Source organism: Mytilus edulis, chromosome 3 (genome assembly GCF_963676685.1).
Source record: "Mytilus edulis chromosome 3, xbMytEdul2.2, whole genome shotgun sequence".
Classification (NCBI taxonomy): Eukaryota; Metazoa; Mollusca; class Bivalvia; order Mytilida; family Mytilidae; genus Mytilus; species Mytilus edulis.
The window spans coordinates 73,658,913-73,684,090 of record NC_092346.1 but is presented as its reverse complement, the minus strand read 5'-3'; the positions used below and the strand labels follow the sequence as shown (position 1 = coordinate 73,684,090).

Here is a 25,178-nt window from a genome sequence, read left to right as displayed (position 1 = left end):
CATACAATTAAGTCATGTTTTAGTCTTTTCAAATACATGATTTGTTTTATTAGTGACCATGAACAGACTGTTAGCAACTACGAGTACTCTCAGATCTGTACTTTGCGTCTGTTTGTAGTAAGGGATGTGTAAATACTCTGCCACGTCCGGTCTGTGTTTTCGTTAGATTAGTGGAGGTTTGAGCGCTCACACACATGTTAAAAACCGAAACATTATGGTGTGGGCCTGGCCCTAGTCAGTAGTTTGTAGTTCAGTGGTTGACATTGGTTCTTGTCACTCATATTTTTAGTTGTACATTGTAATCTTATAAATAAGACTGTTTCTTTTCTTAATTGAACTATTTAATGTGACGTCACTTTTGTGCGTCAATATATTTGGCTAACAAATAATACGTTGTTCGGCTGTGTTTTTATGTGCTGATTTAGGTTGTTTTACGTATTCGTTTTTATTCTGAAGTTAGTCACCACCTCGGTGTTAACATGTATATCTATTATATAATCATTTATAAATTTACTGTTTGCAAAAGTATGAATTATTCTAAATACTAAGGATTTTCTTATCCCAGGAAGATAACCTTAGCCGTATTTGGCACAACTTTTTGGAATATTTGTGGTCCTCAATGCTCTTCGAACTTTTTTTTATCTGAGCGTCACTGATGAGTCTTATGTAGACGAAACGTGTGTCTGGGATATAAAATTATAAGCCTGGTACCTTTTGATAGCTATTATTTGTGTGTTTCTTAGTCCTGTCGTGTAATGTTGTCATTGTAATGTTATATTTTACATTGCCATAAAAGCAGGAGGATTGTCAAGCTACAAAACCAGGTTCAACCCACAATTTCTTCTTAAAATGTCCTGTACCAAGTCAGGAACATGGCCATTGTTATATTATAGTTCGTTTCTGTGTGTGTTTCTTTAGTGTTTCTGTTTATGTTTCTGTTGTGTCGTTGTGCTCGTCTTATTTAGTTTCTCTCAGTTTTAGTTTGTAGCCCGGATTTGTTTTTTCTCAATCGATTCATGAATTTCGAACTGTTGCTTTTATTCATCTATTTCATGTCTGGGCCCTTTATAACCGACTATACAATATGGGTTTCCTCACAGCCGAAGGCCACACGGGTGCATATGATTGCTTACATCGATTTTATTTGAATTTTGGTGGATAGTTGGTTGTCTCAGTGGCAATCATACCACGTCTCCTCATTTTTATATAAAACCAATATTCATAAGTATTTTGAACGAGTTTAACACTGAGAATATCAATTGCAGAAAAATGAGACAGAGCAACGACATCAAGGAAAAAAATTAAATAGAGTAGGAAATGCAAAGTATTCATGCTGTCATAAGTTAAAATGAAATTTTTATAAGAGATTAAAAGTATTAAGTCTGACCATCAATCTTTTATGATTGACTAAGGAGGGCAAGCCTTACTTACATGCTTTAGGGGCCCTTTATAGCTTGTTGTTCGGTGTGAGCTAAGGCTCCGTGTTGAAGGCCGTACATTGACCTATAATGGTTTACTTTTTTTAAAATGGTTATTTGGATGGAGAGTTGTCTCATTGGCACTCACACCACATCTTCCTATATCTGTTTAGACATAACACATTTTATTCTATAATCTGCAATTTTAATCAAAGAAAAACACAATTAACTACGCTTCTTACTGCTCTACTTCTTACTTTTCGACTTCTTACTACTTGATTTCTTAATATTCAACGGATGATCTTTAGGGCACTCGCATATCTTCTCTACAATAGTGACATATCCATCTTTATTCAATGACACCTTTGCACAGTTATTGAATCTTTGCCCTGGTTTCAACTGCCTCTTCAATAGTCCCTTTTCTGTTTTGAAGGACGCAATAGTGATATCCTCATTGAAGTTGTTTTTACCCATCGTAACATGATATTTACACTCGTTGTTGTGTTTAGATCCGTAGAAACATTCCCCTTTCATTCGGATTGTATTAACACAATCTTCTGTATCGTCCTTCATGTCACAGTTACTTGCAGCTACAATTATAAAACAAAGAGAAACATGTAAAAGTGAAAGTAGAAAAGAAAACAAATGTGACATTATGTATATATGGTCAATATTCAACTATAAGTACATGGTGTGTGTGTTAGATTTTTAAATATTTCGTAGGTATAATTGATAAATACATCCTTTTTCTTTTGAAACAGAGAAAAACACTTTGATTTTATTGTCCCTTCAACTAAAATGTAAATGTTTTATCTTTTAAGTACGCAGTGATCATGTTAGAATCCATGACAGATATATGAAATTAAAATTGCAAGCAAAATTCAGAATATATGACAGTAGAAATACTTTTTGGAATACTAAACCGGTATGCTCCTGCTTTTACAAGGAAATAGTATATCTTTTTAGTGATTCAATATTAAAGATTAAATGACCACAAGTAAGTAACATAGTCAACTCAGTATATAAACCATAAGTAACTTGATTGATATTTGCATGCGATCTATGACAGTGTTTACAAGTTTATTTCAGAAAAAATGGACACAGCCACAAAAATAGTCAAACCAGTAAAACATTATATATACATAATCGAATATATACTTAGGATCAGTGACACAGTGTTCAAATCGTGCACAGATAAAACGCAAAATTTAGAAACAGATTTACGGTAGTTAAATACATTAATGGATATGCTTTAGATCTATGATAGAGTTTAGATAATATGTAGAAGGACATTATAGAGTCAGTGACAGAGTCAACTCAGTTAAAAAAGATAGGTGGTCCATTTATGAATATATGCATTGTATCTCACATCTAGTAAGTAATAAAAGGTAAAGGCCAGAAACATAGTCCAGTAATAAAAATAATAAAAAAAAGTTAATCATGTATTAACAAATATATGCATGGGATCTATGACAGAGTTTACAAGTAAATTCTAGGAGGAAGTGATAAAGCCAAGGAATGTGAACGAGTTCAGCGAAAATGGGCGTCACACTAAACGCCGAAACATAAATGAACCAAAATTATAAAAACCTCATACAAAACTAACAAATGCATGAGGCTCCTAACTTGGAACAGGCACAAAAATGAGCGGGGTTTAACAGGTTGTGTTGTGATATAAACCCTCCTAAATACATCTAGCCAATTTATAATAGACAATTAAACAGAAAAAGGTACAGTAAAACTTTTATTCGATTGAAGTTAGAATAATTTAGAAATTAATGATTGTAATGTGAACTGACCCATAACCAGTGACCAAATCTTCATGTATTTATGTCTGGAATCTTGTGATTTATCAAATGAAGATACAGTTTGAATTTATTTTTTGATAACATATCAAATAAAATCCTATCTCAAAAAGTGCTCGTTATAACCTTTATTCATTTATATCATTCAAATGGGTCATTTTGAAATTTGATCTCTGATAGGTATACAGCTATTATCAAATATATGATTGGGATCTACAACAGAGTTAAAAATTCATATCTAAGATTAAGTGATAAAGTAGGGAACTTAGTCAAACCGGTAATGGATGGTCTTGTGATCTATCATAGAGTTAACAAGTCAACTCTAGAATTAAGTGACCAAGCCAGGGATACTTGAGTTTACAAATCACTTTTAGAAGTAAGAAACATAGCCAGGAACACAGTTCAGTAATGCAATATAGGTATACAAGTATTATTATATATTCACTTGGGATTTATGTCAGAGTTTACAAGTCAATCCCCTAGGTAAGTGAACATAGTGCAAACAAAAATAGAAATTATAAATACAGTAATGGTTATATGTCTGATATCTGATATAGAGTTTACATGTCACCAGAGGATTGGGACACTTTAATTGTCAACCAATTCATGGTGAATACCTTGTGAAATGAGAGGTCGTGCCTTTTTGTAATCTTAATATCATTAAGCCACATGTATTTTTTCCTTTTTCGGATAAAATCATCTTTCAGTTTGAGAGTCAACATCATATATTATTACCAACAAGTACAAAAATCCTAGGAATAGAGTTAACACGTCACAGTACTTACGAGTGCAAGAATCTATTCCATTTCCTAAGAAACTAGGCAGACAGACACATGATCTTTCTCCAGCACGTATACCACAATACCCATCTCTGTGACACTTAACATTCTTCTTGGTTTTTTTAAGTGTTCCTTTCTTGTTGCCAGGTTTACATGTGAATTCGGTTTTACAATCCTTTGATCGCAAAGTTCCACCACTCTGAACAAAACAAAAAAACACAAAATACATCAGATTCAATTTAGCTATACATGTACTTTGATACTGATATGAAAATAATGATATTGTTCTATTATATACATTTGTTATAAATCCTAACGGTATATGATACTCATTGTTTTGAACTCTGAGGAAAATTCAAACAGAACTTCCCTAATCAAATGGCAAAATCAAAAACTCAAACACATCAAACGAATTGATAAAAACTGTCATATTCCCGGCTTGGTACAGACATTTTCTTACATAGAAATGGTGGGTTGAACCTAGTTTTACAACTAGCTATAACTCTGACTTGTACGACAGTCGCATCAGATTCCATTATATTGACAACGATGCGTGAACAAAACAAACAAAAATGAAAGTGTTAACTTCAAGAGAACAGCTACGTTCTTTCATTCTGATGAATTCTAACGGTATATGATACTCATTGTTTTTGTAGAAAATGGACACAATGTGTTCTATTAACAATAACCCATTTTCAATCTTAAAGAAATTTCTTACCTTGATATATAGTCCATTCTTAACGCATCCACAATTTGAAAATCTCTTTTTCTTTCTCAAAAGCTTAACGCATTTATTTCCACTACGAATATGTCCATTTCTGCAAACACAGTCTTCAATCCTAGGGCGGAAACATTTCCTGGCTATACTTCGTTGTACACAGTTATTTGGACAGGCAGTTGCTCTCACAGCCCATCTCTCCGTTTTCCTGTCACATTTCTTCTTCTCTGAATTAAGATATTTCATATATGAAATTGCACAGGTGCTAAGGTTACTTTGAATAACATTATATCTTAAAACTAGATGTAAAAGAATGGCACACATTTGTTCTGTCTAAAACAGTATACCTATGGAATATATACACATCTGAAGGTTTTAAACATATATTTAGTTCTACACTTTTCTTTTTGTTCAAATTCAGCTAAACCTGACGAATGATCTGTACACATTTTGCAGGTCCTGTGTCCTGACATATCTATAAGACCGGACTACTTAAAATCATATCAATATAAGGTATCTGTCAATCAAATACAGATGCTAGTTGCAAGGACGCATGTAGTCTAAATAATACAGAACATACTGTCTAACAATAAACAAGTACTTTTGAATTCCACGTTCTGCAATAACTTAACATGAATGTTACAAAAAGTTTTCCTCAATCCACCGACGAAAAAAAAAAGAATCCACAGAACTATATTTTGGGTATTTGTCAAATAAACTCATCATAGATACCAGGACTAAATTTTGAACATACGCCAGACGCGCGTTTCGTCTACAAAAGACCCATCAGTGACGCTCGAATCCAAAAAAGTTAAAAAGGCCAAATAAAGTACGAAGTTGAAGAGTATTGAGGACCAAAAGTCCTAAAAGTTTTGCCAAATCTAGCTAAGGTATTCTAATATATAGATCTTAATCTGTTTCGGTTTTTATACATCATGGGCGTTCAGAACTGAGCGTTCCTGATAAAGGTGAATCCACACCTATCAATTAGATAGATGATAATAAAGAATTCTGTTAAAAAGGTCTTGGATAGCAAAAACAACTAAGGAATACTGAATGTTCACAAAAATAGGTTTGCTCAATTTAAATTTGTAGCAGGTCTATCCAATCTGATTTCAATCATATTGTATTATTTTAATAAGATTGTAATAATCTGAAAATTTGACAATACACCTTATCGCTATTTGTCCGCCATTGCTGGAAATCACACAGGTTCCCGTAAAATTTTGACGTCATAAAACAAAATGTCTGACGCCATAATGGAAAAGTGATTGTTGTTGACGTCAAAAGTTCAAGCGGACGGGTCAGCCGGGAATAGCGATAAGGTGTATGCAGACATAAACGATACTAACGGCTTAATGCAAATTATCATTATGATTCCTTGGTGTCAACCAATCTATTGACATAGTTAATTAGGCCTTGTTTATAATATAGCGCACTGATATAATATGTAAAATTTGCAAAAATCATTATATAGCTTGATATTTGGTTTGATTTGGTTGAAAGTCGAACGGTGACCTTTAGTTGATTACGTCTACGCCATTTGGTCTCTGGTGGATATTTGTCTCACTAGCAATCGTACCACATCTTCTCAGTTTTAGATAAAGCATGCTATAGTTAAACAAAATAAAGCACATAATTTACTCGAGATACTCACTGCACTTTCCACTTCTCCATCTTATTCCACCAAATCCATAGAAATGACACATGGTGTAGAGTGCATTTTCACTTCTACAGCTAACTTCCTTCATCACAGGCTTATCTTTGTAGTTTGCACAATAATCACGACGACATGCTGCCATGAGGATTTCAAAAAGTTCTTTGTTTGCTGCTTTACATTTCTTGAATGATCGTTTTTTGAAAAATCCACATGTCCTCTTCAATACACGGGCTCTTACTTTACATGTTGGGGTTTCACTTGTTTTGCAACTGAAATTAAAAAGGTAATAAATTACTGTCATAAAAACGTGGAGAATATTCTAGCATTAAATTCATCTGTTACAATCAGTATCTTCTGGACGTGTGAAAAAAGATAAATACATGAATATATAAAAGATAATTGTACAACTAAGCCTTTTCTTAAACCCATATATTGAATATTAAGAACGGAAACATTTTATAAATACAGTTATCTATAAGTGCTATAAAAATGGATAAAGACATATAATGTGGTATACAACTGAAGGTACATTGTATTTAAATTTGCTTTGTTTAATTAACAGGAACGTTTGGATAAAACAAGCTGAACTTTGATTAAATTCTAATAAAAAGTATAATTTCTATATCTTAGAACAAGAACAATCGGTATATTAATATGTATACATTTTAAGGAAGCGGTTACTACAGTAAACTTATTATGTTCAAGAGGTGAAATACTTACGGAGTTATGGCTTGATAAACAAAGTTAAATTCAAGTCACCATAACTTTTTATAGACTAAGTGTTGACTTGTGAATATCCCTTTGTTTGATTAACAATTGTATCGCTATGATAGAACAAAGTTTGCTGACTATGACCATAAAACACGAGAAATCATATTGTATTATCTTATTGACGTTTACCTCGCAACTCTTTTATTAATGTGGTTATCATTTGAATCTTCAGCAAGTTTAGCAATACTTTCTACTATACCTAACAGTTATGCAATCATAAATCATCAGGTGTATGAAACACAATTCCTTAATACAAGAACAAATCGCAATCCAATTTACCTTTCTGATGCTGATGCTGATGCTACGGCAAAACTATCCCCAATCTTTGAAAACTTCAAATTATCTTTGGAAACGTCGGTCTTGTCTTTAAGTAACCATTCGTTTTTGTTTCCATTGCATTGTCCACAAAGACCTTCCACTCGCTCACCAAATCTTTTAGGTACAGATAAGATAACCATTCCTGCTTCACTCCATTGTAATTCAACAGAGCATTTTGTTTCAACAAGAACATTTAAGCCCATGTATCGAATAAATAAAGTTCTTTTTTTCGTGCGGTATGGAAGTGAAACTAATTCACGGTCTATCTGCATTAAAAAAATATTTATGAATAAACGTAATGAAACATTCTCTGGCATATTATACGTTTCATCCCATTAATTACTGTGCTTATGATAGACTTTCAGAATACGATAAAGTCAAAACTTTTCCAAGTCGAAGTATGTATTCATTCATCTAATGTGAACATCTTAAAAGATTTCAACTTATCTCCTTAGATGAGTTAACTTTCATAGATATGTTACGATGAGAATTAATTTTAGGAGGAAAGCTCCGTTAGAAGGATCTTCCATCACATTGTACTATTTTTAGATTTCCTATTTAAATTTTGAAAAGCCAATACGCCTTATAACCAGACATGCCATGATAGACAGCGTTATATTTCTTGAATAATGAAAAAAATCAGTAAATGTCATATTTTATCCTTAATTTTTCTATATTTGATATCGTTTTAAATGGTTATTAAACTGTTTTAAAACAAAATTGAAATTCCTTTACTTGTTGAGTGAAAATACCAAAATATATATATGAAATACTGCCTAGATAATAAGGATAGGAGACATGCCGTACACAACTATTAGATATCATTGATATTTAAGTCTATATTTAGTACTCAGAATTATTTAAGAAAACAGTGTAGAAATAAAACTAAGTAAGCTATACTTTTGTTGGAACAGAAAGCATTAATTTAATAGTCACTAAATGTTTAAAGGAAATATAGTCAATACAAAAAAGAAGTTACATTAAAGTCATATGAAACCTCAAATTAAAAAAAAAGATGCATATATGTCTTTTTATAACAAAATGAATAATTGTCATTATTAAACTTATAATAATGCTTTTGAAACAGATTATTATTTTTAATCACAACCTCTATTTTGTAATAATTTTTGTATCAGTTGTTCAGTTTAAATGAACGAATGACAATTACAACCTAAAACTTTTTTTCTGACTAATAAAACACAATTCCTTTAATAAGTATTGATAATTGTTGTATAATATTAAATTTATAAGCCATGACATTTGAATGAATTAACATTTTATGTTGCAATATTTCAATGCACCTAATGGAAAATACAGACCACATAAAACTACCTGGAAAACCAAAGTTAAAAAGAAGAGATATTAAACGATGAACACAAACAAAAAGATTACAAATTTAAACCACATAATCAATTCAAAGTAAAAGAGGTTTATAGCCCATCCACTTTTGTGACATTATTATTGATGTATGCATGTATCATGATTTCATAATTATCATAAATGGGTTTACGAGATTTGAACTAAGGTAAACTTTTGTTGCTTCTTATTTACTACTAGTTCTAGGTATATTGAATGTCCAATATGATTTGATACTTAAATTGAATAAACAGCTTTAAAGAAAAAGCTTTTTCTAAATGTATTTAACAGTTAGGTAGTAGATTAAATTTTGTCATGTAGAGGTTTCTATCGAACTCTGTTATGTAGTGGTTTCTATCGCTAAAAATTGACATTTTCTCTGAATGCAGGTACACATGCAACTATTCAAGTTTCATCAATTTTCCACACAAAACCTGATTTACATATTTTCAAGTAAAAGATCAGAGTAGACATAAATATTCCTGTTTTGACAAAGTGCAAACGAGTCTTTTGTTATACCAATATGAAAAAACAATTACATATTATAGCGTCCTAATTAACATTTAAACTTCAATGAGACCATATTCTATATTTAATTTCAGAGGTAAAGTGAAGTCCAGTGTTCTTTAAGTGACAAGTGCCTGGAATGAATATTTCAGTCAAGTCTATGAAATACCATTCCATTTTGTATTAACAAGCGAAGAAGTATTCTCATGTAAATTTTACGTACCCTGACTTCCAATTTTGGTCCAAGCTGCACAGATATTCCATACATGTTAAGCGTAACAAAGCTCACACTAGATGCACTATCAGATTTTTTATTTCCTTTCTCATAATTTACTTCAACATTAAACATGCATCGGTTCCTAGGCATCAGTAATTTTGACAAAGTGTATTTACACTCTCCAGCAAAAGGAAGAGCAGAATTGCTAAATCTAAGAATGGTTGGATCTCCAAAAGCTGCACATGTGCATTTTTCTGAAATAAGAAAGTAGGTATATACAACTGCATTGGCTCCCCCCAAAATATAAGATCAATGAGGGAGAGTAAGATTTCATTAAGTTTCCTTCTGAGTTGTGTACACACTTTCCCTGAGAGACAACTTCATAAATTCTTGTGACAAACACTCACCTATATTTTATTGAGACGAAATGCCATTAAAAAATCACACTTTATAAATTTGATGCGTTGGAAGAGTTTTTTGAAATTCTATACTCAAATGAAGGCACCATCTACCATGTTAGTAAATTTAATTTGTTTAATAATAAAATACTAACACATGTCGATTGATTATCATGGACCCTTGAAGTAAGTAGTTATCAAAGGTACCGGGATTATAATTTAGTACGCCAGACGCGTGTTTCGTCTACATAAGACTCATCAGTGACGCTCATATCAGTTTAGAAATAAAACTTCAAAAGTAGAGGTGATTATTTGATATATGTTGCGACTGGTACATTTTGGATTACAAAAATTCGCTTATTCATAATTTGAAGCAAAAAGTAAAATAATAAAAATATCGAACTCCAAGGAAAATTTTAAACGGAAAGTCCCTTTTGAAATGGCAAAATCAAAAGCTCAAATATATAATGAATGGAAAACAACTGTCATATTCCTGACTTGGTACAAGACACAATGTTTTGTTTTCTGGATTGAAATTCTTTGCAGGTCTGGTTATTGTACACTATCTTGTCTTCTTCGTTTATTATTCATGCTGTTAACAGATGCTCTTTTATATATATTTTTGTCCATAGATTTGCAAATACTACTTTGGGGAGAAATTCCAAATCTAAATAAAGATAGTTTGAACCCGAGGCACAATCATGCACATCTTCCATGTTGATAATCTTGTCGATGGTTGTGTAATATTATATCTGAGTGATTTGTAAAATGGAAAAGTGTGAGCGTTGATGGTAAATTTTAGAAAGTAACTGTACAAATGATTCACAGTTCACATGTTTAATTACAGGACAATTGACTGCTGATAAGTTTAAAAGCGTCTTTTAATGGTTGACGAATTCATGTTAAATTATCTGATATTTTCGGAGAAGAATCTGGAGAACCCTATAAAATTAAGGTATATGATGAAGAAAATACGAACCTTCACATTTCTTGCCATTTCCAATAAAGCCAGCATTACATACACAATCTCTATTCCTCCCCCTGCCTTTACATGTTGCATCACGGTCACATCTCTTCCTCCTACATAACTCTGTAAAAAAGATGTGTGTAATAAATAGTCCTGTATTTTTGTTATCTTAGAGTTCGATTCTGTTTGTTTCATTTTCGTTATGATTTTTTGTTGCACTTCAGTGTTTCTGTTGTTTCGTTGTTTTCCTCTTATAGTTGATGAGATTACCTCAGTGTTTGTTTGTAACCTGGATTTGTTTTCTCTCAATCAATTTTTTAATTTAGAACGACGGTATACTACTGTTGTTGCATGTATTGTAGTTGTTAACGTACCGATGAATTCTTCAATTGGTATGGTATAAAAATTTCGTGGATTAATGAAATGAAGGATATAGTATGTTGTACATACAAATTAAAACTAAGCTTTAAAGTTAAGTTGACAGAGATCTCCCTTATAAAATTTGACATTAGTATGGATTTAAAACTTTAGCAAATAAGAGATAATCTAAACCGTTTCTGCTGTTGTGATTTTTTGGAATTTCTTGCTACCAAAACGTCTTGGTCTGATTCTGTACAATCTTTTAAATATAGATAATAGTAGTATACCGCTGATCATAAATGGATTGAAAGAAAACATGTCTGGATTACAAGCTAAAACTGAGGGAAGCACAACAACAATACGAGAACAATAAAGGAATAACAGGAACAGGAAGTGTAACAAAAACAAACGAACACATAGTATAGATTGTACAGATCATTTGAGCATGAACAATTGCATGAAATTAAATCCTTGGAAGCGGGAATCAATTATCACTGGATCACGTCAAAAATGTTGTTATACTAGCTTAAATTGGTGTATGTACTTCTAATAAACAAGTCGAAAATGTAACAAGTGAATAAACTCTAGACATTAGTTCAAACTAGACAGAGAAAATTATTTAGGTGACAAGATTGATATAGAATAAAATAAGCGTGTTACTAAAGATTCGTAAATATCATGTGCTATTAATGTTAATGCATATTCAGATATTTGGAGTTGAATAATTAAGCGGTTACGTGACAATGAAAATAATGTCAAACATTCAAATATTTTTGAATATCAAAGTACTTTCTTCACCACCCAATTATACATGAAAACGATCAATAAGTTAGTTAACAACTGCCGGACACAAATTATAGAATGTCATACTTCTGCATTCAGTAATATCTCCTTTCTTATCTCTAATTCCATAGTATCCTCTCCTGCAAACACATTTATTTCTAGGACAGATAGCATCTTTAACACATATCTTTCCTTTGCATGTTTCTGAAATATATCGAAGAACAGAATACTATTCAACGAGTTGTTGACACAAAGACATAAGAAATAACATACATACATACGGATAGCACATATACATAAGGATAACACACACACATGAGAGTAGATGACATGTTTATGAATGTGTCGCATGTTGTGATCTTCATCAGTTGTTGTCTTCTAATAGATCTCATTGTGAAGTCATTACGTGGACTTGCTATTGATATTATTCTGATGCAATTTGGTTTAATCTTTCCAGACAGAGGTCGAATATGAGCTGATCATACTGTATAGACATGTACCGTTGTTGAATACCGTATCTATTTCTCTTTTTCTCTCTTAATGTATTTTGTATTTTATATCAAAGCGTTGCTTTCTCATTGACATTGACCCACATCTCGATTTCCACTTTGATGCATTTCTTTTTGCACGTTTTGCTAAAACTGATATTATAGATTGACATATCATTGACATCTGATACAACCGATCACCTCTATGCTTTATATTTTTATTATCTTGACTATTTAGTTTTGGTATCTAAAAGTAAAAACTATAAGTCAGATTAGAAATCATCTACACTAACTGCATGTTTTTTTTTATTAGACTTCAAAACGGTTAAAATGGGCAAGAGAAATAAACAAATAATTTATCAAATTGTTTCAGAATCGTAGAAGACATATGTAACAAGTTCCACCAGGTAAACTTTTGTTTATTCTCATTTATGTAATGTGATAATTACCTGAACATCTGTTGATTCCATTGCCATATGGAAATTTACTGCTACAAACACACTTCTTCTTTTGGCATTTAGCTTCAGCATGACATTTCCTTCTACCACATTTCACTGAAAATTTTGTAATAAAATGATAAACATGATTAAGAAATGATTAGTAAAAAGTAAAATCTTTCAAAAATACTAAAAACCGAGGAAAATTCAAAAAAGAAAGTCCGTAGACTGAATAAATTCCGGTGAAGTGGATACCTTTGAAAAACAATATTGGGTGCAAATGACATATCCTGAAATAGTACCGCCATCTAGGACCTTAACGATTGTACATAATGGTAAACTAGTTATTTACAAACAGTTCTACCTACTATGCTTTCCGACAAACATAGTAAAAGGGTAATACATTCACAAGGTGTCATTATGTTATTGTAGTCAAACATTAAGCAAATCTAACTTTTTGTCAAGAACATCCTTTATAAAACAAATTTAAATAAATAAAATTTAAATTTCCGAAAGGTTTCAACGGCTTTTAACCTGATACAATTGGCTTAAATGTTTCTATTTGATCATAAAAACACACTTATTGCTAAAGGGCTTGGCATCATTATTCGTTTAGAGTATTAAAACTTAAAATGCATTTTAAAAGTACTTACATTTACATTTCCTTTGGCCTTTGCCTACATAACCTCTATTACACTGACACTTGCCCTTTTTACATGAAGCAAACCTGGCACATTTATCGTCAAAACAGATTTCTGAAGAAAAAAAAATGCAAATGAAAAAATGTTTATGTCTACAAAAGAATATCGCATCCAAATATATTTAGTGTTACATACCAATCTATTTAATAAAACGCCTAAATTGTTGTATTTAATGTTTGATAGATATTGATTAACAATTAATAAACAACGATCAAATGATTGCGTACATGCCACATGGGAGGCTGTGTTTACAAAATTGAAGGATGAACAGTGAAACGGCTTCAAAATGTTATAGTAGAATGTCATCGAATCATATTAGAACTTTCAAGTTTGTCTGATAAATCTCTACATCTAAGTGTTTTATTGTAAAAAGAGTCCCCCAGAAAAATAAAATATATCTTTTTTTGATAATTATGTGTTTATCTATGACAATATCTTATCAGCTAAATATCTGATGTGTGATCTCAAAATTTACTTTTGAAGTACAAATGATCGTGTACAGTCAATATCATAAATGTCAAATTCAACTTTTTTTACAGTCTGACGCCCTGTTTGTGTACGGATTCTGCGATGATATCCTCAGCTGACATTCAGTGCTGATATGATTCATTACGTAATAGTAAAAGATTCTAAAATTGATTTTAAAAGAAATTTAAAAAACTGAGGTAGAAGCTACCACATGTAAAGCTGACAATGAACAAATGTGGCATGTTTTTTAATGTTCCTTTTTGCCATATCACTCTGAACGTTTCTTCGTATTCATACATATATGGCTTCCAAATTCTAAGGTTTAAGCGTTTTTGATGAAGTTAAACCAGAAAAGAGTTTCAGACACATAGCACATTGTAACACAATTATAAATTTTATGCAATATACAACTATTTGATTTATCAGACTGTGAACTCTGAAAATGTCTTTAGTTTTGGACACTTGGATTTTAAATGTGATATTCATGGGTAATTAACGATCTATACAGTACACACAATTAATGAATAATGTTATTTACATATCTGACTGTTTGTTTATCTAAGTATAACAAATATCGTTTTGGTTGGGCTTTTGATTTCGCCCTTTCAAGTTACACAATATAAAAAAAAAGGATAATAAAATACCAAAAACGGTCGGTCAGGTAAAACCCAAATGGGAAGTCCGTACAAACTGACAAAATCAAACGCTCGACTATATTGACCAGTTAAAAAATTGTAACTAAATAACAACTGTCATATAGTCTTTAAATTTTGTATTAATGAGTGTAAAAATGTTTAAGTTCGACCTTATACATTGTGTCATCAGTTACATTTATCTTATATATAATTCGATATACTCAATTGTCCTTATTGGGATTTTGCTGTACATATTGTTCTGTTTATTTTGACATGTTTTGAAGAATATGTTTAATACGATGATATTTTTTCAGAGGGATATTTTACGACAAAGAGATTTTAACATGACATATATCATATCAGTTGTATCTTCGGACCTCGAGTCTTCAGCTATTGGACTGAAAACTTGACTACGGTTTTCATCTGATATGAACACTAGCATGTAATACTAGTAGTCTAATAGTACTTTTCATTTTATGATGAAAAAATATTATTCTCTTTATAGATGTCTCAAACGATGCACCACAACTAACGCTTAAGATGTCTCTTTCTTCTTGGAATCTGAAATGTAATCAAATGTGTGTAAACTCATTTCAGATAACATGTCTTAATAAGATCAGACAACATAAATAATAAAGGAAAGAGAAATTCTAATCTATTTTTTACTGTACAGGTATGTTTTATTATATATTGACCAAGTAGAACTTACGTTTGCAATCACTATAACCATTTCCTTTAAAGTTTTCTTTACATTTACATCTCCCATTATCACAGGCACCATCTTTATGACACTCACTAGATTTACTACAAACTCCTGTACAAACGTCAAATAGAGCAAATTAAATACTACTTTAATAGCAATATAATAATAAAAAATATAATTATGACTGACATTTGGACTGTCAATGAACGAGTGACGTACCTTTCTATCTATTTTTACAAGTATGTACATGTTAATCAAAAGCAGGTGAGAAAAGTGATGTTATTTTTAGTATAACAAAGTGCCGGATAATAAAACAGTCTTCTTTCAAAGTTCACCAATAATGGTCATTGGCATTATCAACACAATAGTGTCTAAAATTGAGAATGGAAATGAGGAATGTGTCAAAGAGACAATAACCCGGCCGTATCTGTATTGTTACATTCAATGTCATTTTAAAATTCTTAAACAAACCCATTTTAGGGAAGCAGTTCAAGGTGAATAAAGGTAACAGTAGAATGCCATTGTTCAATAGTCATAAACCGATAAAGAGAAACAAACCAAAATCGAGGGAAATAAATCAACTATTAGGCAACGAGACGAGACGATATGATATATTTGAAACTTCTCACCTCATAAAACAAACTTAGATAAATGGTGACACATAAGATATAGACATTGAACAAGTACCCCCTCTTAGTATCTAAGACTACAGTTCACCAAAACAAATTACTCTACCCGATATTGTCTGTTTTAATGGACTTCTGATTTTCAAATGACCTCTTGAAATTATCTCCTTCCCTTATTAGGCAAGAAAAAATATATCCAACACTAACAAAGAAATGAATAAATGTAGAATGACCATAAAGAGATAATTATGATTCGTGATTAACAATATTCCAATCCAGATTTGTCAAATCTAATATTGTAATACATATATCATTATCATTTTGATATCCACATGCTTTTACATATATAAAACAACATCAACACATATCTGTGTAAAATTTCATCTTTCAATGGCATTATCTCATATTTGACGATTCCACCGTATTGAAAAATTGTTGTCAAATTTTGGGACTCTATGCGACTCTCATAAAAGTAAGAGGTAAGCACGAGGTTTAATTCACCATTTTCTAGATAAGGAAATGCCTGTTCCAAGTCATAAATAAACGACAATATTTTTCCACTTGTTTGATGTTTTTGAGCTTTTAAATTTTGCCGTTTTGATTTTCCTTGACATTTTTGCTGTTTTACTTCTTTGTTTGTTTTGAGATCTTTATTTAATAAAAGTTCTCCACTCGCTCATTACAACTGCGATTGCGGAATGAAGTTTTTTAAACATTTAAATTGTTCTTGATTTCAGTATTAAATTAAATAAACATTTGAAAATATAATTTTCATTATTATTTCCATATTTTTATTCTTCAATTTTTCGGACAAAATACGAATCATTCAGTTTATTTTGATTTTACACACTGAAAAAAGGAGTAGAACGTAAAAATTTGTTAAATAAGCAATATAGTGCTAATATTTCTTTTCTTTTCAACAAATACTTATAAAAGACATATATCTTTTCGGTTATTTTCATGTGTTATGGTAAAGAAAATTAATCACCGCCTTTATTTATTAGATTTGATTTGGTTCAACGTAATTTGTACGATAGTTTGATTCTGAATTAACCGGACATAGAATATAGTTAATTGTATTGCTCATGTTGCAATTTTATTGTTATTAAATGTAATATTAGAATTTAGTACAAATATAATCTTAAATCAATCCTAGTTCTATCTTATTTTTGATAGATAGTTTTATTCATTCAAATGTGACGTCATTTTGCATTTTTGGTGTTCTGTTTTACAAATTCTAATGTGACGTCACTTTTTTTGTCTTTTTTACAATTTCAAATGTGACGTCACTGCGTTGAGGCCTGGACTAATTCGGGTGGGTCTATTTTTGGTGTTGGATTGTGTTGGATGTTGTCGGGTAATGTAATGTATCTGGTTGTTTTCTGTAATTAGTTAATACTTCAGTTTTATCATGAATATCTTTTATATAGTCATTTTATAAAAATTACTGTTTGCAAAAGTATAAATTATTCTAAATAATAGGGATGTTCTTGTACCTAACAGAAAACCCTGGCCGTTTTTGGCACAACTTTTTTGAACTTTTGATCATCGATGCTGTTCAACTTTGTACTTGTTTTGGCTTTCAAATTTTTGTATCTGGGCGTCACTAGTAAGTCTTGTGTGGACAAAACGCACTTCCGGCGTATTGAATTTTATACCTGGTGCCTTTTGTTAGCTACTATTCGTTTGTTTCTTTGTCAAATGGGTTCTCCTATGTATTTGTATTGTAGTCCTGTAATGTTGTGTTGTCATTTTAATGTTATATTTAACATGCCACAAAACCAAGTTCAACCCACCATTTTTTCTTTAAAAAATTTCCTGTACCAAGTCAGGAATATGGTCATTGTAATAATATAGTTCGTTTCTGTGTGTGTTACATTTCAACGTTGTGTTTCTTTTTTGTCGTTTGTTTCCTCTTGTATTTGAGTGTGAATTCACATTATTATAAGACGTGTCATGGTACTTTTCTATCCCAATTTTTTTCCCCTATATACCTTAATATAACAGTTATATTAAGGTATATAGGATTTTTTTTTCTGAGACAAGTGCCTGTGGTTTTATGGTAAAAATTTGTCTCATTGGCATTTAATTCACAACTTCTTATCTATAAACTATACCAACAATTTGATATATGGGTTTTTTAATAATTTTTACCTGGACATTTGACTGTCTCACAAGCCTGAGTATCCTCGGTACTACCTTCACAAACCTTCCCATCATTAGATGGAGCAGGATTAGAACAGGTTCTAGTTCTTGATTGCATTCCACCCCCACAAGATTTAGAACATTTCCCCCATGGAGTATAATCAGACCAACCTCCATCCACTGTAATTATATTCATTGAATTTGACAAGCCAACCAAGACAACACATTAAATATTATCATCCCATGCATTATAGAAATATGTTAAAAATGTTACTTTACAATCTGAATAAAAGTCATATTTATCAAATCATAAAAAAACTTTAAATAAATCAATGCAATAAATGTATCCGAATAATATGTTTATATCCAAACTTGAAATACATTTATATCAAATAATGATTGCTGATTATTATATATTTTTTTTATTAATAACTGTGTAATTATTCCTGTTCTCTCTACACAGTTTACCCCTTTTACTTATTTTGATGTAGACCGGTCATTTTTGGAATATTCAATATTATTTTACCTTCATACTTTTAATGTTTTTCACACACGTGCATTGATTAAACTAGAACATGCATGAATGTGTACAGAAACTTCAAATTTGGACAATGGTCGAGTCCATGTTAACTTTAATCCATGAAACTAGAGGAATGAAAGCTTACAATTGCCACATGTATATTTCCACAAAATGTTCCATATATTGAGTAGATGGATTAATTTTGAATGGCTTATACCATAGAAAAAAGAGACATTTTTACAAAAAAGACGTTTTTTTTCATTAAACAAGTCAATTTTCGAAGAGAAATAACAAAGAAACATTTTATGTATGGCCTCGCCAGGTAAAATCATATTTTATCTTAACAAAAAAATAATCCAAACCAAAAGAAGTTAGTAAATGAAGATAAAAAATGTCCGATCTGCCTATTTTTTTACTTCAAAATTCAATACGATCGGTTTAAAGTCAATTTCGTCTACCTTACTAACTCTTGTTAGGCACTATGGCTTATGAAAAAATAATTATCTGAGTAAGAAACAAATAAAATACAGTTGCCAAATCAAAAGCCAATTGGTTAAAAAAAAATAATGCAGTGAATATATTGTTCATCGTTGGTTATATTTCTTATTTCAATACATTACTCAATCACTTGTGATTTACCTATTTTGACTAAAAAATAAAACAAATATAAACCGTGAATGATGAGAAAAACGCAAATACGTTTTCCTTAAAAAAAATTAAAGACCTATACTTCGACAACATAGACTACAAAAAAAAATCCTCCATAGGAGTATACATTTTAACATAGCTAAACATTACACAGATATCCGCTTTTGATCCACTTCATGGTTAAATTCGAGTATATTGATGGATTAATATAAGAGTGGGGAATCAATAGAAAGTCCAATAACTGCACATAATAATGTTATTCCTAAGTCTTTGTCCTTTTATATATATTTGACCGTTGGTTTTTCTGTTTGAATTGTTTTACACTAGTAATTGTTTGACCCTTTAAAGCTTATTGATTGGAGTAAGCCAAGGCTCCGTGTTGAAGACTTATATTTGCCTTCTTTTTACAAATTTTGACTTGGATGCAGAGTTGTCTCATAGGCAAGCATACCACATCTTCTTATTAAAAAAAAATTATATTAACTAGTCTTGAGAACATGTCATTTCCCTACTTGTTATTGGCTTTGAGTCAATTTTAAAGACAATCGAGTAATCTCAGATTTGTTCATTAAGAAAGTTTATTTTTGTTCATTTGTTTTTGTTTTATGTAATCTGATGAGTCAAGCCTTTTCATGTGATTTTTATATATACCAGCCGTTTCTTTGCTTTGCTGTTTATCATATCTATTTTTTGTTTTGTACACAAGTCAGGCTGATAGTTTTGTAGGTTGAATTGTTTTCATGTGTCAAGTAGAGGCCTTGTATAGCTTGATTAGCGTTATGGATGACTGGTAACTTCTACATCATTTGGTCTCTTGTTGAACGTTGCAAGGTATATCATTTGCATTTATTCCATATCTTTATATATTTATACTGTATCAAATAATTTAACAAATGACATTTATGAATAGTTTTACCTGGACATTTGTTTGTGCCACAATCTTGAGTCTCCTCATCACTACCTATACAATCGATACCGTCTGCAGAAGGAGCTGGATTAGTACAGGTTCTAGTTCTTGATTTCGTTCCACCCCCACAAGATTGAGAACATTCTCCCCATGGAGTATAATCAGACCAACCACCGTTCACTGTAATTATATTCATTGAGATTGATTAAGCAACTAAAGAAACATATTAAATATTATCATTTCCCATGCACTATAGAAATATGTTAAATAATGTTTACTTTACAATCTAAATAAAAGTCATTTTATCAGATCATAAAAAATATTTAAATAAATCAATGCAATAAATGTATCCGAATAATATGTTTATATCCAAACTTGAAATTCATTTATATCAAATAATGATTGCTGATTATTCTATTTTTTTTTATTAATAACTGTGTAATTATTCCTGTTCTCTCTACACAGTTTACCCCTTTTACTTATTTAATGTAGACCGGTCATTTTTGGAATAATCAATATTATTTTACCTTCACACTTTTAATGTTTTTCACACACGTGCATTGATTAAACTAGAAAATGCATGAATGTGCACATAAACTTCAAAGGAGTAGTACCGGTAAGGACCGATTTTGGCCTCAAATTTCAGGTTCATCTGACGAAAGATTTTGACCACTTTTTAAACACATAAGTGTCTATTTCATTTGAATCAATTAGTTTATGTGAAAGATTTTAACTGATTTAGTCATTAAAAACGACCTGATTCAAGCTCAAATATGAAAAATCTACCAAATATGCCGAAAAATGTCACTTTTCAGATGGTTTTTGTCAAAAATGAAAGTGGCCGCATCCGTGTTCATCCTCAATCTTTATATATTTAATGTATAATCATAAAATACAACTTACATTTTAATATTAAGGATGAACACGAATGCGGCCACTTTCGTTTCACACGAAAACCGTCTAAAATTTAACTAAAATGCTAGAATTGTGAAGATTTTAGTAATTTAGCATTGACTTAATGGTGCTAATACCCAATATATGTGCATTGTATTGTCAAAAACAGCCCATATTTATGTAGCAGAAGCATTCTACTGTACAATAAATAACTAAAAGTTTACATTTTAACAATTTTGTAAAACTGCTATATTTTGGGGTCAAAAAGGGGTCTTACTGGACCTTCTCCTTTGGACAATGGTCGAGTCCATGTTAACTTTAATCCATGAAACTAGAGGTATGAAAGCTTACAATTGCCACTTGTTATATTTCCACAAAATGTTCCATATATTGAGTTGATGGATTAATTTTGAATGGCCTATACCATAGAAAAAGAGACATTTTTTTCTCTCCATTAAACACGTCAATTTTCGAAGAGAAATAACAAATTACATTTTATGCATGGCCTCGCCAGGTAAAATCTTTGTTTAGCTTTACAAAAAAATAATCCAAACCAAAAGAAGTCAGTAAATGAAGTTAAACAATGTCCAATCTGCCTATTTTTTTACTTCAAAATTCAATACGATCGTTTTAAAGTCAATTTCGTCTACCTTACTAACTCTTGTTAGGCACTATGGCTTAAGACAAATTAATTATCTGAGTAAAAGACAAATAAAATACGGTTGATCAAATCAAAAGCCAATTGGTTAAATAAAATAGTGCAGTGAATATGTTGTTCATTGTTGGTTATATTTCTTATTCCAATACATTACTCAACCACTTGTGATTTACCTATTTTGACTAAAAATAAAACAAATATAAACAGCGAATGATGAGAAACACGCAAATACGTTTTCCTAAAGTAAATTAAAGACTTATACTTCGACAACATAGACTACAAAAAAAATCCATCCATAGGAGTATATATTTTAATATAGCTAAACATTAAACAGATATCCGCTTTTGATTCACTTCATGGTTACATTCGATAATATTGATGGATTAATATTAGAGTGGGGAATCAATAGAAAGTCCAATAACTGCACATAATAATGTGGTTCCTAAATCTTTGTCTTTTTTTATATTTATGAGACTGTTGGTTTTTCTGCTTGAATTGTTTTACACTAGTAATTGTTTGACCCTTTATAGCTTGTTGTTTGGAGTGAGCCAAGGCTCCGTGTTGACGGCTTATATTTGTCTTCTTTTTTACAAATTTTAATTTGGATGCAGAGTTGTCTCATACGCAAGCATACCACATCTTCTTATTTTAAAAAAATAAATCAATTAACTAGTCTTGAGTACTTGCCATTTCTCTACTTGTTAGTGGCTTTGAGTCAATTTTAAAGACAATCGAGTAATCTCAGATTTGTTCATTAAGAAAATTTGTTTTTGTTTTATGTAATTTGATGAGTCAAGCCTTTTCATGTGATTTCTATATACACCGTTTCTTTGTTGTTTATCATATCTATTTTTTGTTTAAAGTTTTGTACACACGTCAGGTGATTTTTATATACACCAGCCGTTTCTTTGCTGTTTATCATATCTATTTTTTGTTTTGTACACAAGTCAGGCTGATAGTTTTGTAGTTTGAATTGTTTTCATGTGTCAAGTAGAGGCCTTGTATAGCTTGATTAGCGTTATGGATGACTGGTAACTTCTACATCATTTGGTCTCTTGTTGAACGTTACAAGATATATCATTTGCATTTATTCCATATCTTTATATATCTATACTGTATCAAATAATTTAACAAATGACATTTTTGAATAGTTTTACCTGGACATTTGTTTGTGCCACAATTTTGAGTCTCTTCTCCACTACCTATACAATCCATACCGTCTGCAGAAGGAGCTGGATTAGTACAGGTTCTAGTTCTTGATTTCGTTCCACCCCCACAAGATTGAGAACATTCTCCCCATGGAGTATAATCAGACCAACCACCATCCACTGTAATTATATTCATTGAGATTGATTAATCAACCAAAACAACATATTAAATACATTTGCCATGCATTGAAAATATATGTTAAATAATGATAACTTTACAATCTGAATAAAAGAAGCATTCTAAGACATTTGATCATATGTAAATTTTATTAAATAATCAATGCAGTAAATGTATTTGAATACGTTTATTTCCAAACTTGAAATTCTTTTAAATCAAATACTGACTGCTGATTATTCTATTGTCGTTATTCAATTGTTGAATTATTCTTTAAAACTCATTTATTACTGATCAATCAATTAGTTCCTGAATTTCCTTTATTATGACAATTAAACAAAAGGCAACAATGTACACAAAAATCCAAGTTTTTTTCACATGACCTTAAATCATTATTTACTTATATACTTTGCTGGCCTTCAGCTGTTTGCTCTTTGGACGGGTTGTTGTCTCTTTGACACATTCCCCATTTTCATTCTCAATTTTATTGGACAATGAGTTCAGCACATTATACTCGTGACCAAACAAAACTTTGATTTCCGAATGCTCTTATGTAAAAATAAATTGTTCCTTTTGCAACGGCACATTTGTATTCTTGGATTAGTCTTTGTTTTGCATTATTTTCAAAATATAATAATTAGAAAACCTTTTTCTACGCTTTCTTATATCGTATGATTAAAATACCTGGCAAGAAAGATCTTAGTGTAGGCAATACTTGAGGTTCCGGTGCTGGTGTTGGCTGTACTTGAGGTGTGAGTGATGGTGGTATTGGAGGCTGTGTTTCTGTTGGTGAATATGCAGGTTCTGTTTCTGTTGGTGAATATGCAGGTTCTGTGCATGGTTCAAGGCAAAAGTAAAGGATTATTTGAGACGTATTTAATTGAGGGAAAGCAAGCAAACATGTGACACAATGACTTTTTTTCTTCATTTTCTTCATAGATTATTTCATTGTCTAATAATTTGAAATAATGAAGAAAGCAAAGTGCATGTTTAAAAAACTTATTATTTGTTCACAACCACAGCTCCTTGTCATTGGATTGAATATTGTAATCATCAAAGCTGAAACTGAGCTGTTGCTTATTTCAAGTAGCATATCTTTTTAATAAACATATGAGAAGGCTATACGTTTGGTTTATTAGAAGTTTCAGGCACATGCCAAAAAAGGCAAAAAAGATGAAAATTCACATAGAATTGTAACATCTGTCGATTGTCGATTGCAGCAGTGTCTTTTCGGAATAAATTGTTTTGTTACAAAACATATATTCAAGCAGATATGAAAGGTACGATTAAACGGCAATTTTATTTGTTTGCTGGTCTTCGGTTCATCCGACCTTTTATATGAGCTTGAATATAGCTATGGTATCGGTTGCCTTTCATTTGTACTTTACATTGTATATTATACATGCAGTTTTCTAAATAAACACCGAAAAAAAGGTCAAATAAGAAATGAACACACATTTAAATTTAAGAACAAGGGCAATAGAGATCATTGATAATGCATGCTAATATCAAGGTTGAGTCTATTATCAGAAATACTTAGTAGCTAAATTTTCATGGAACTCTTTTTTATATGACATTTTGTTTAATCATTTCAGATGATTGTTTTGAGGGGAAAAAATCAATGATGATGATTAAAAAATATCAATGCAACATTGTTAAAATATGCCATTCCCAAGGAATCGTGACTATAAGATATAATAAATATATTTACCAGTAAGTACACATTTTCCATTATCAAAATCATTATTCTCCCATGCATACCCATCATTACATTCGCACATACTGACATTAGGAAGCACACATATTTTCGGACCATTTGGATCATTAATTGTTGCAGGACAAGCAGTAGTACTGTCTTTGAACGTCTTTTGTTGTGATGCTTCACATGTAGGCTTAGCTATAAAGTAAGTATTATCAATATAATCATATTCAATCTTTGAAGTACAAGTAAGGGTTATTATTTACAAA

General features: G+C 31.1%; 1 protein-coding gene across 1 annotated transcript in view; it reads right to left on the bottom strand.

Annotated features, from left to right (window-relative positions):
• Positions 1–1,601: 1,601 nt before the first annotated feature.
• LOC139517392 (IgGFc-binding protein-like) overlaps positions 1,602–25,178 on the bottom strand; it is a 72,706-nt gene continuing 49,129 nt past the window's right edge. The window contains exons 26-41 of the mRNA XM_071308375.1: positions 24,922–25,107; positions 23,895–24,041; positions 23,045–23,215; positions 20,345–20,515; positions 18,270–18,440; positions 15,496–15,600; positions 13,636–13,737; positions 12,995–13,099; positions 12,145–12,261; positions 10,927–11,037; positions 9,556–9,803; positions 7,431–7,735; positions 6,378–6,649; positions 4,721–4,947; positions 4,009–4,201; positions 1,602–2,008 (exon numbers count right to left, since the gene is read on the bottom strand). Coding sequence (XP_071164476.1) covers positions 1,665–2,008; positions 4,009–4,201; positions 4,721–4,947; positions 6,378–6,649; positions 7,431–7,735; positions 9,556–9,803; positions 10,927–11,037; positions 12,145–12,261; positions 12,995–13,099; positions 13,636–13,737; positions 15,496–15,600; positions 18,270–18,440; positions 20,345–20,515; positions 23,045–23,215; positions 23,895–24,041; positions 24,922–25,107 — 2,975 coding nt within the window. The 3' untranslated portion in view covers positions 1,602–1,664. The remainder of the gene's footprint in view (positions 2,009–4,008; positions 4,202–4,720; positions 4,948–6,377; positions 6,650–7,430; positions 7,736–9,555; positions 9,804–10,926; positions 11,038–12,144; positions 12,262–12,994; positions 13,100–13,635; positions 13,738–15,495; positions 15,601–18,269; positions 18,441–20,344; positions 20,516–23,044; positions 23,216–23,894; positions 24,042–24,921; positions 25,108–25,178) is intronic.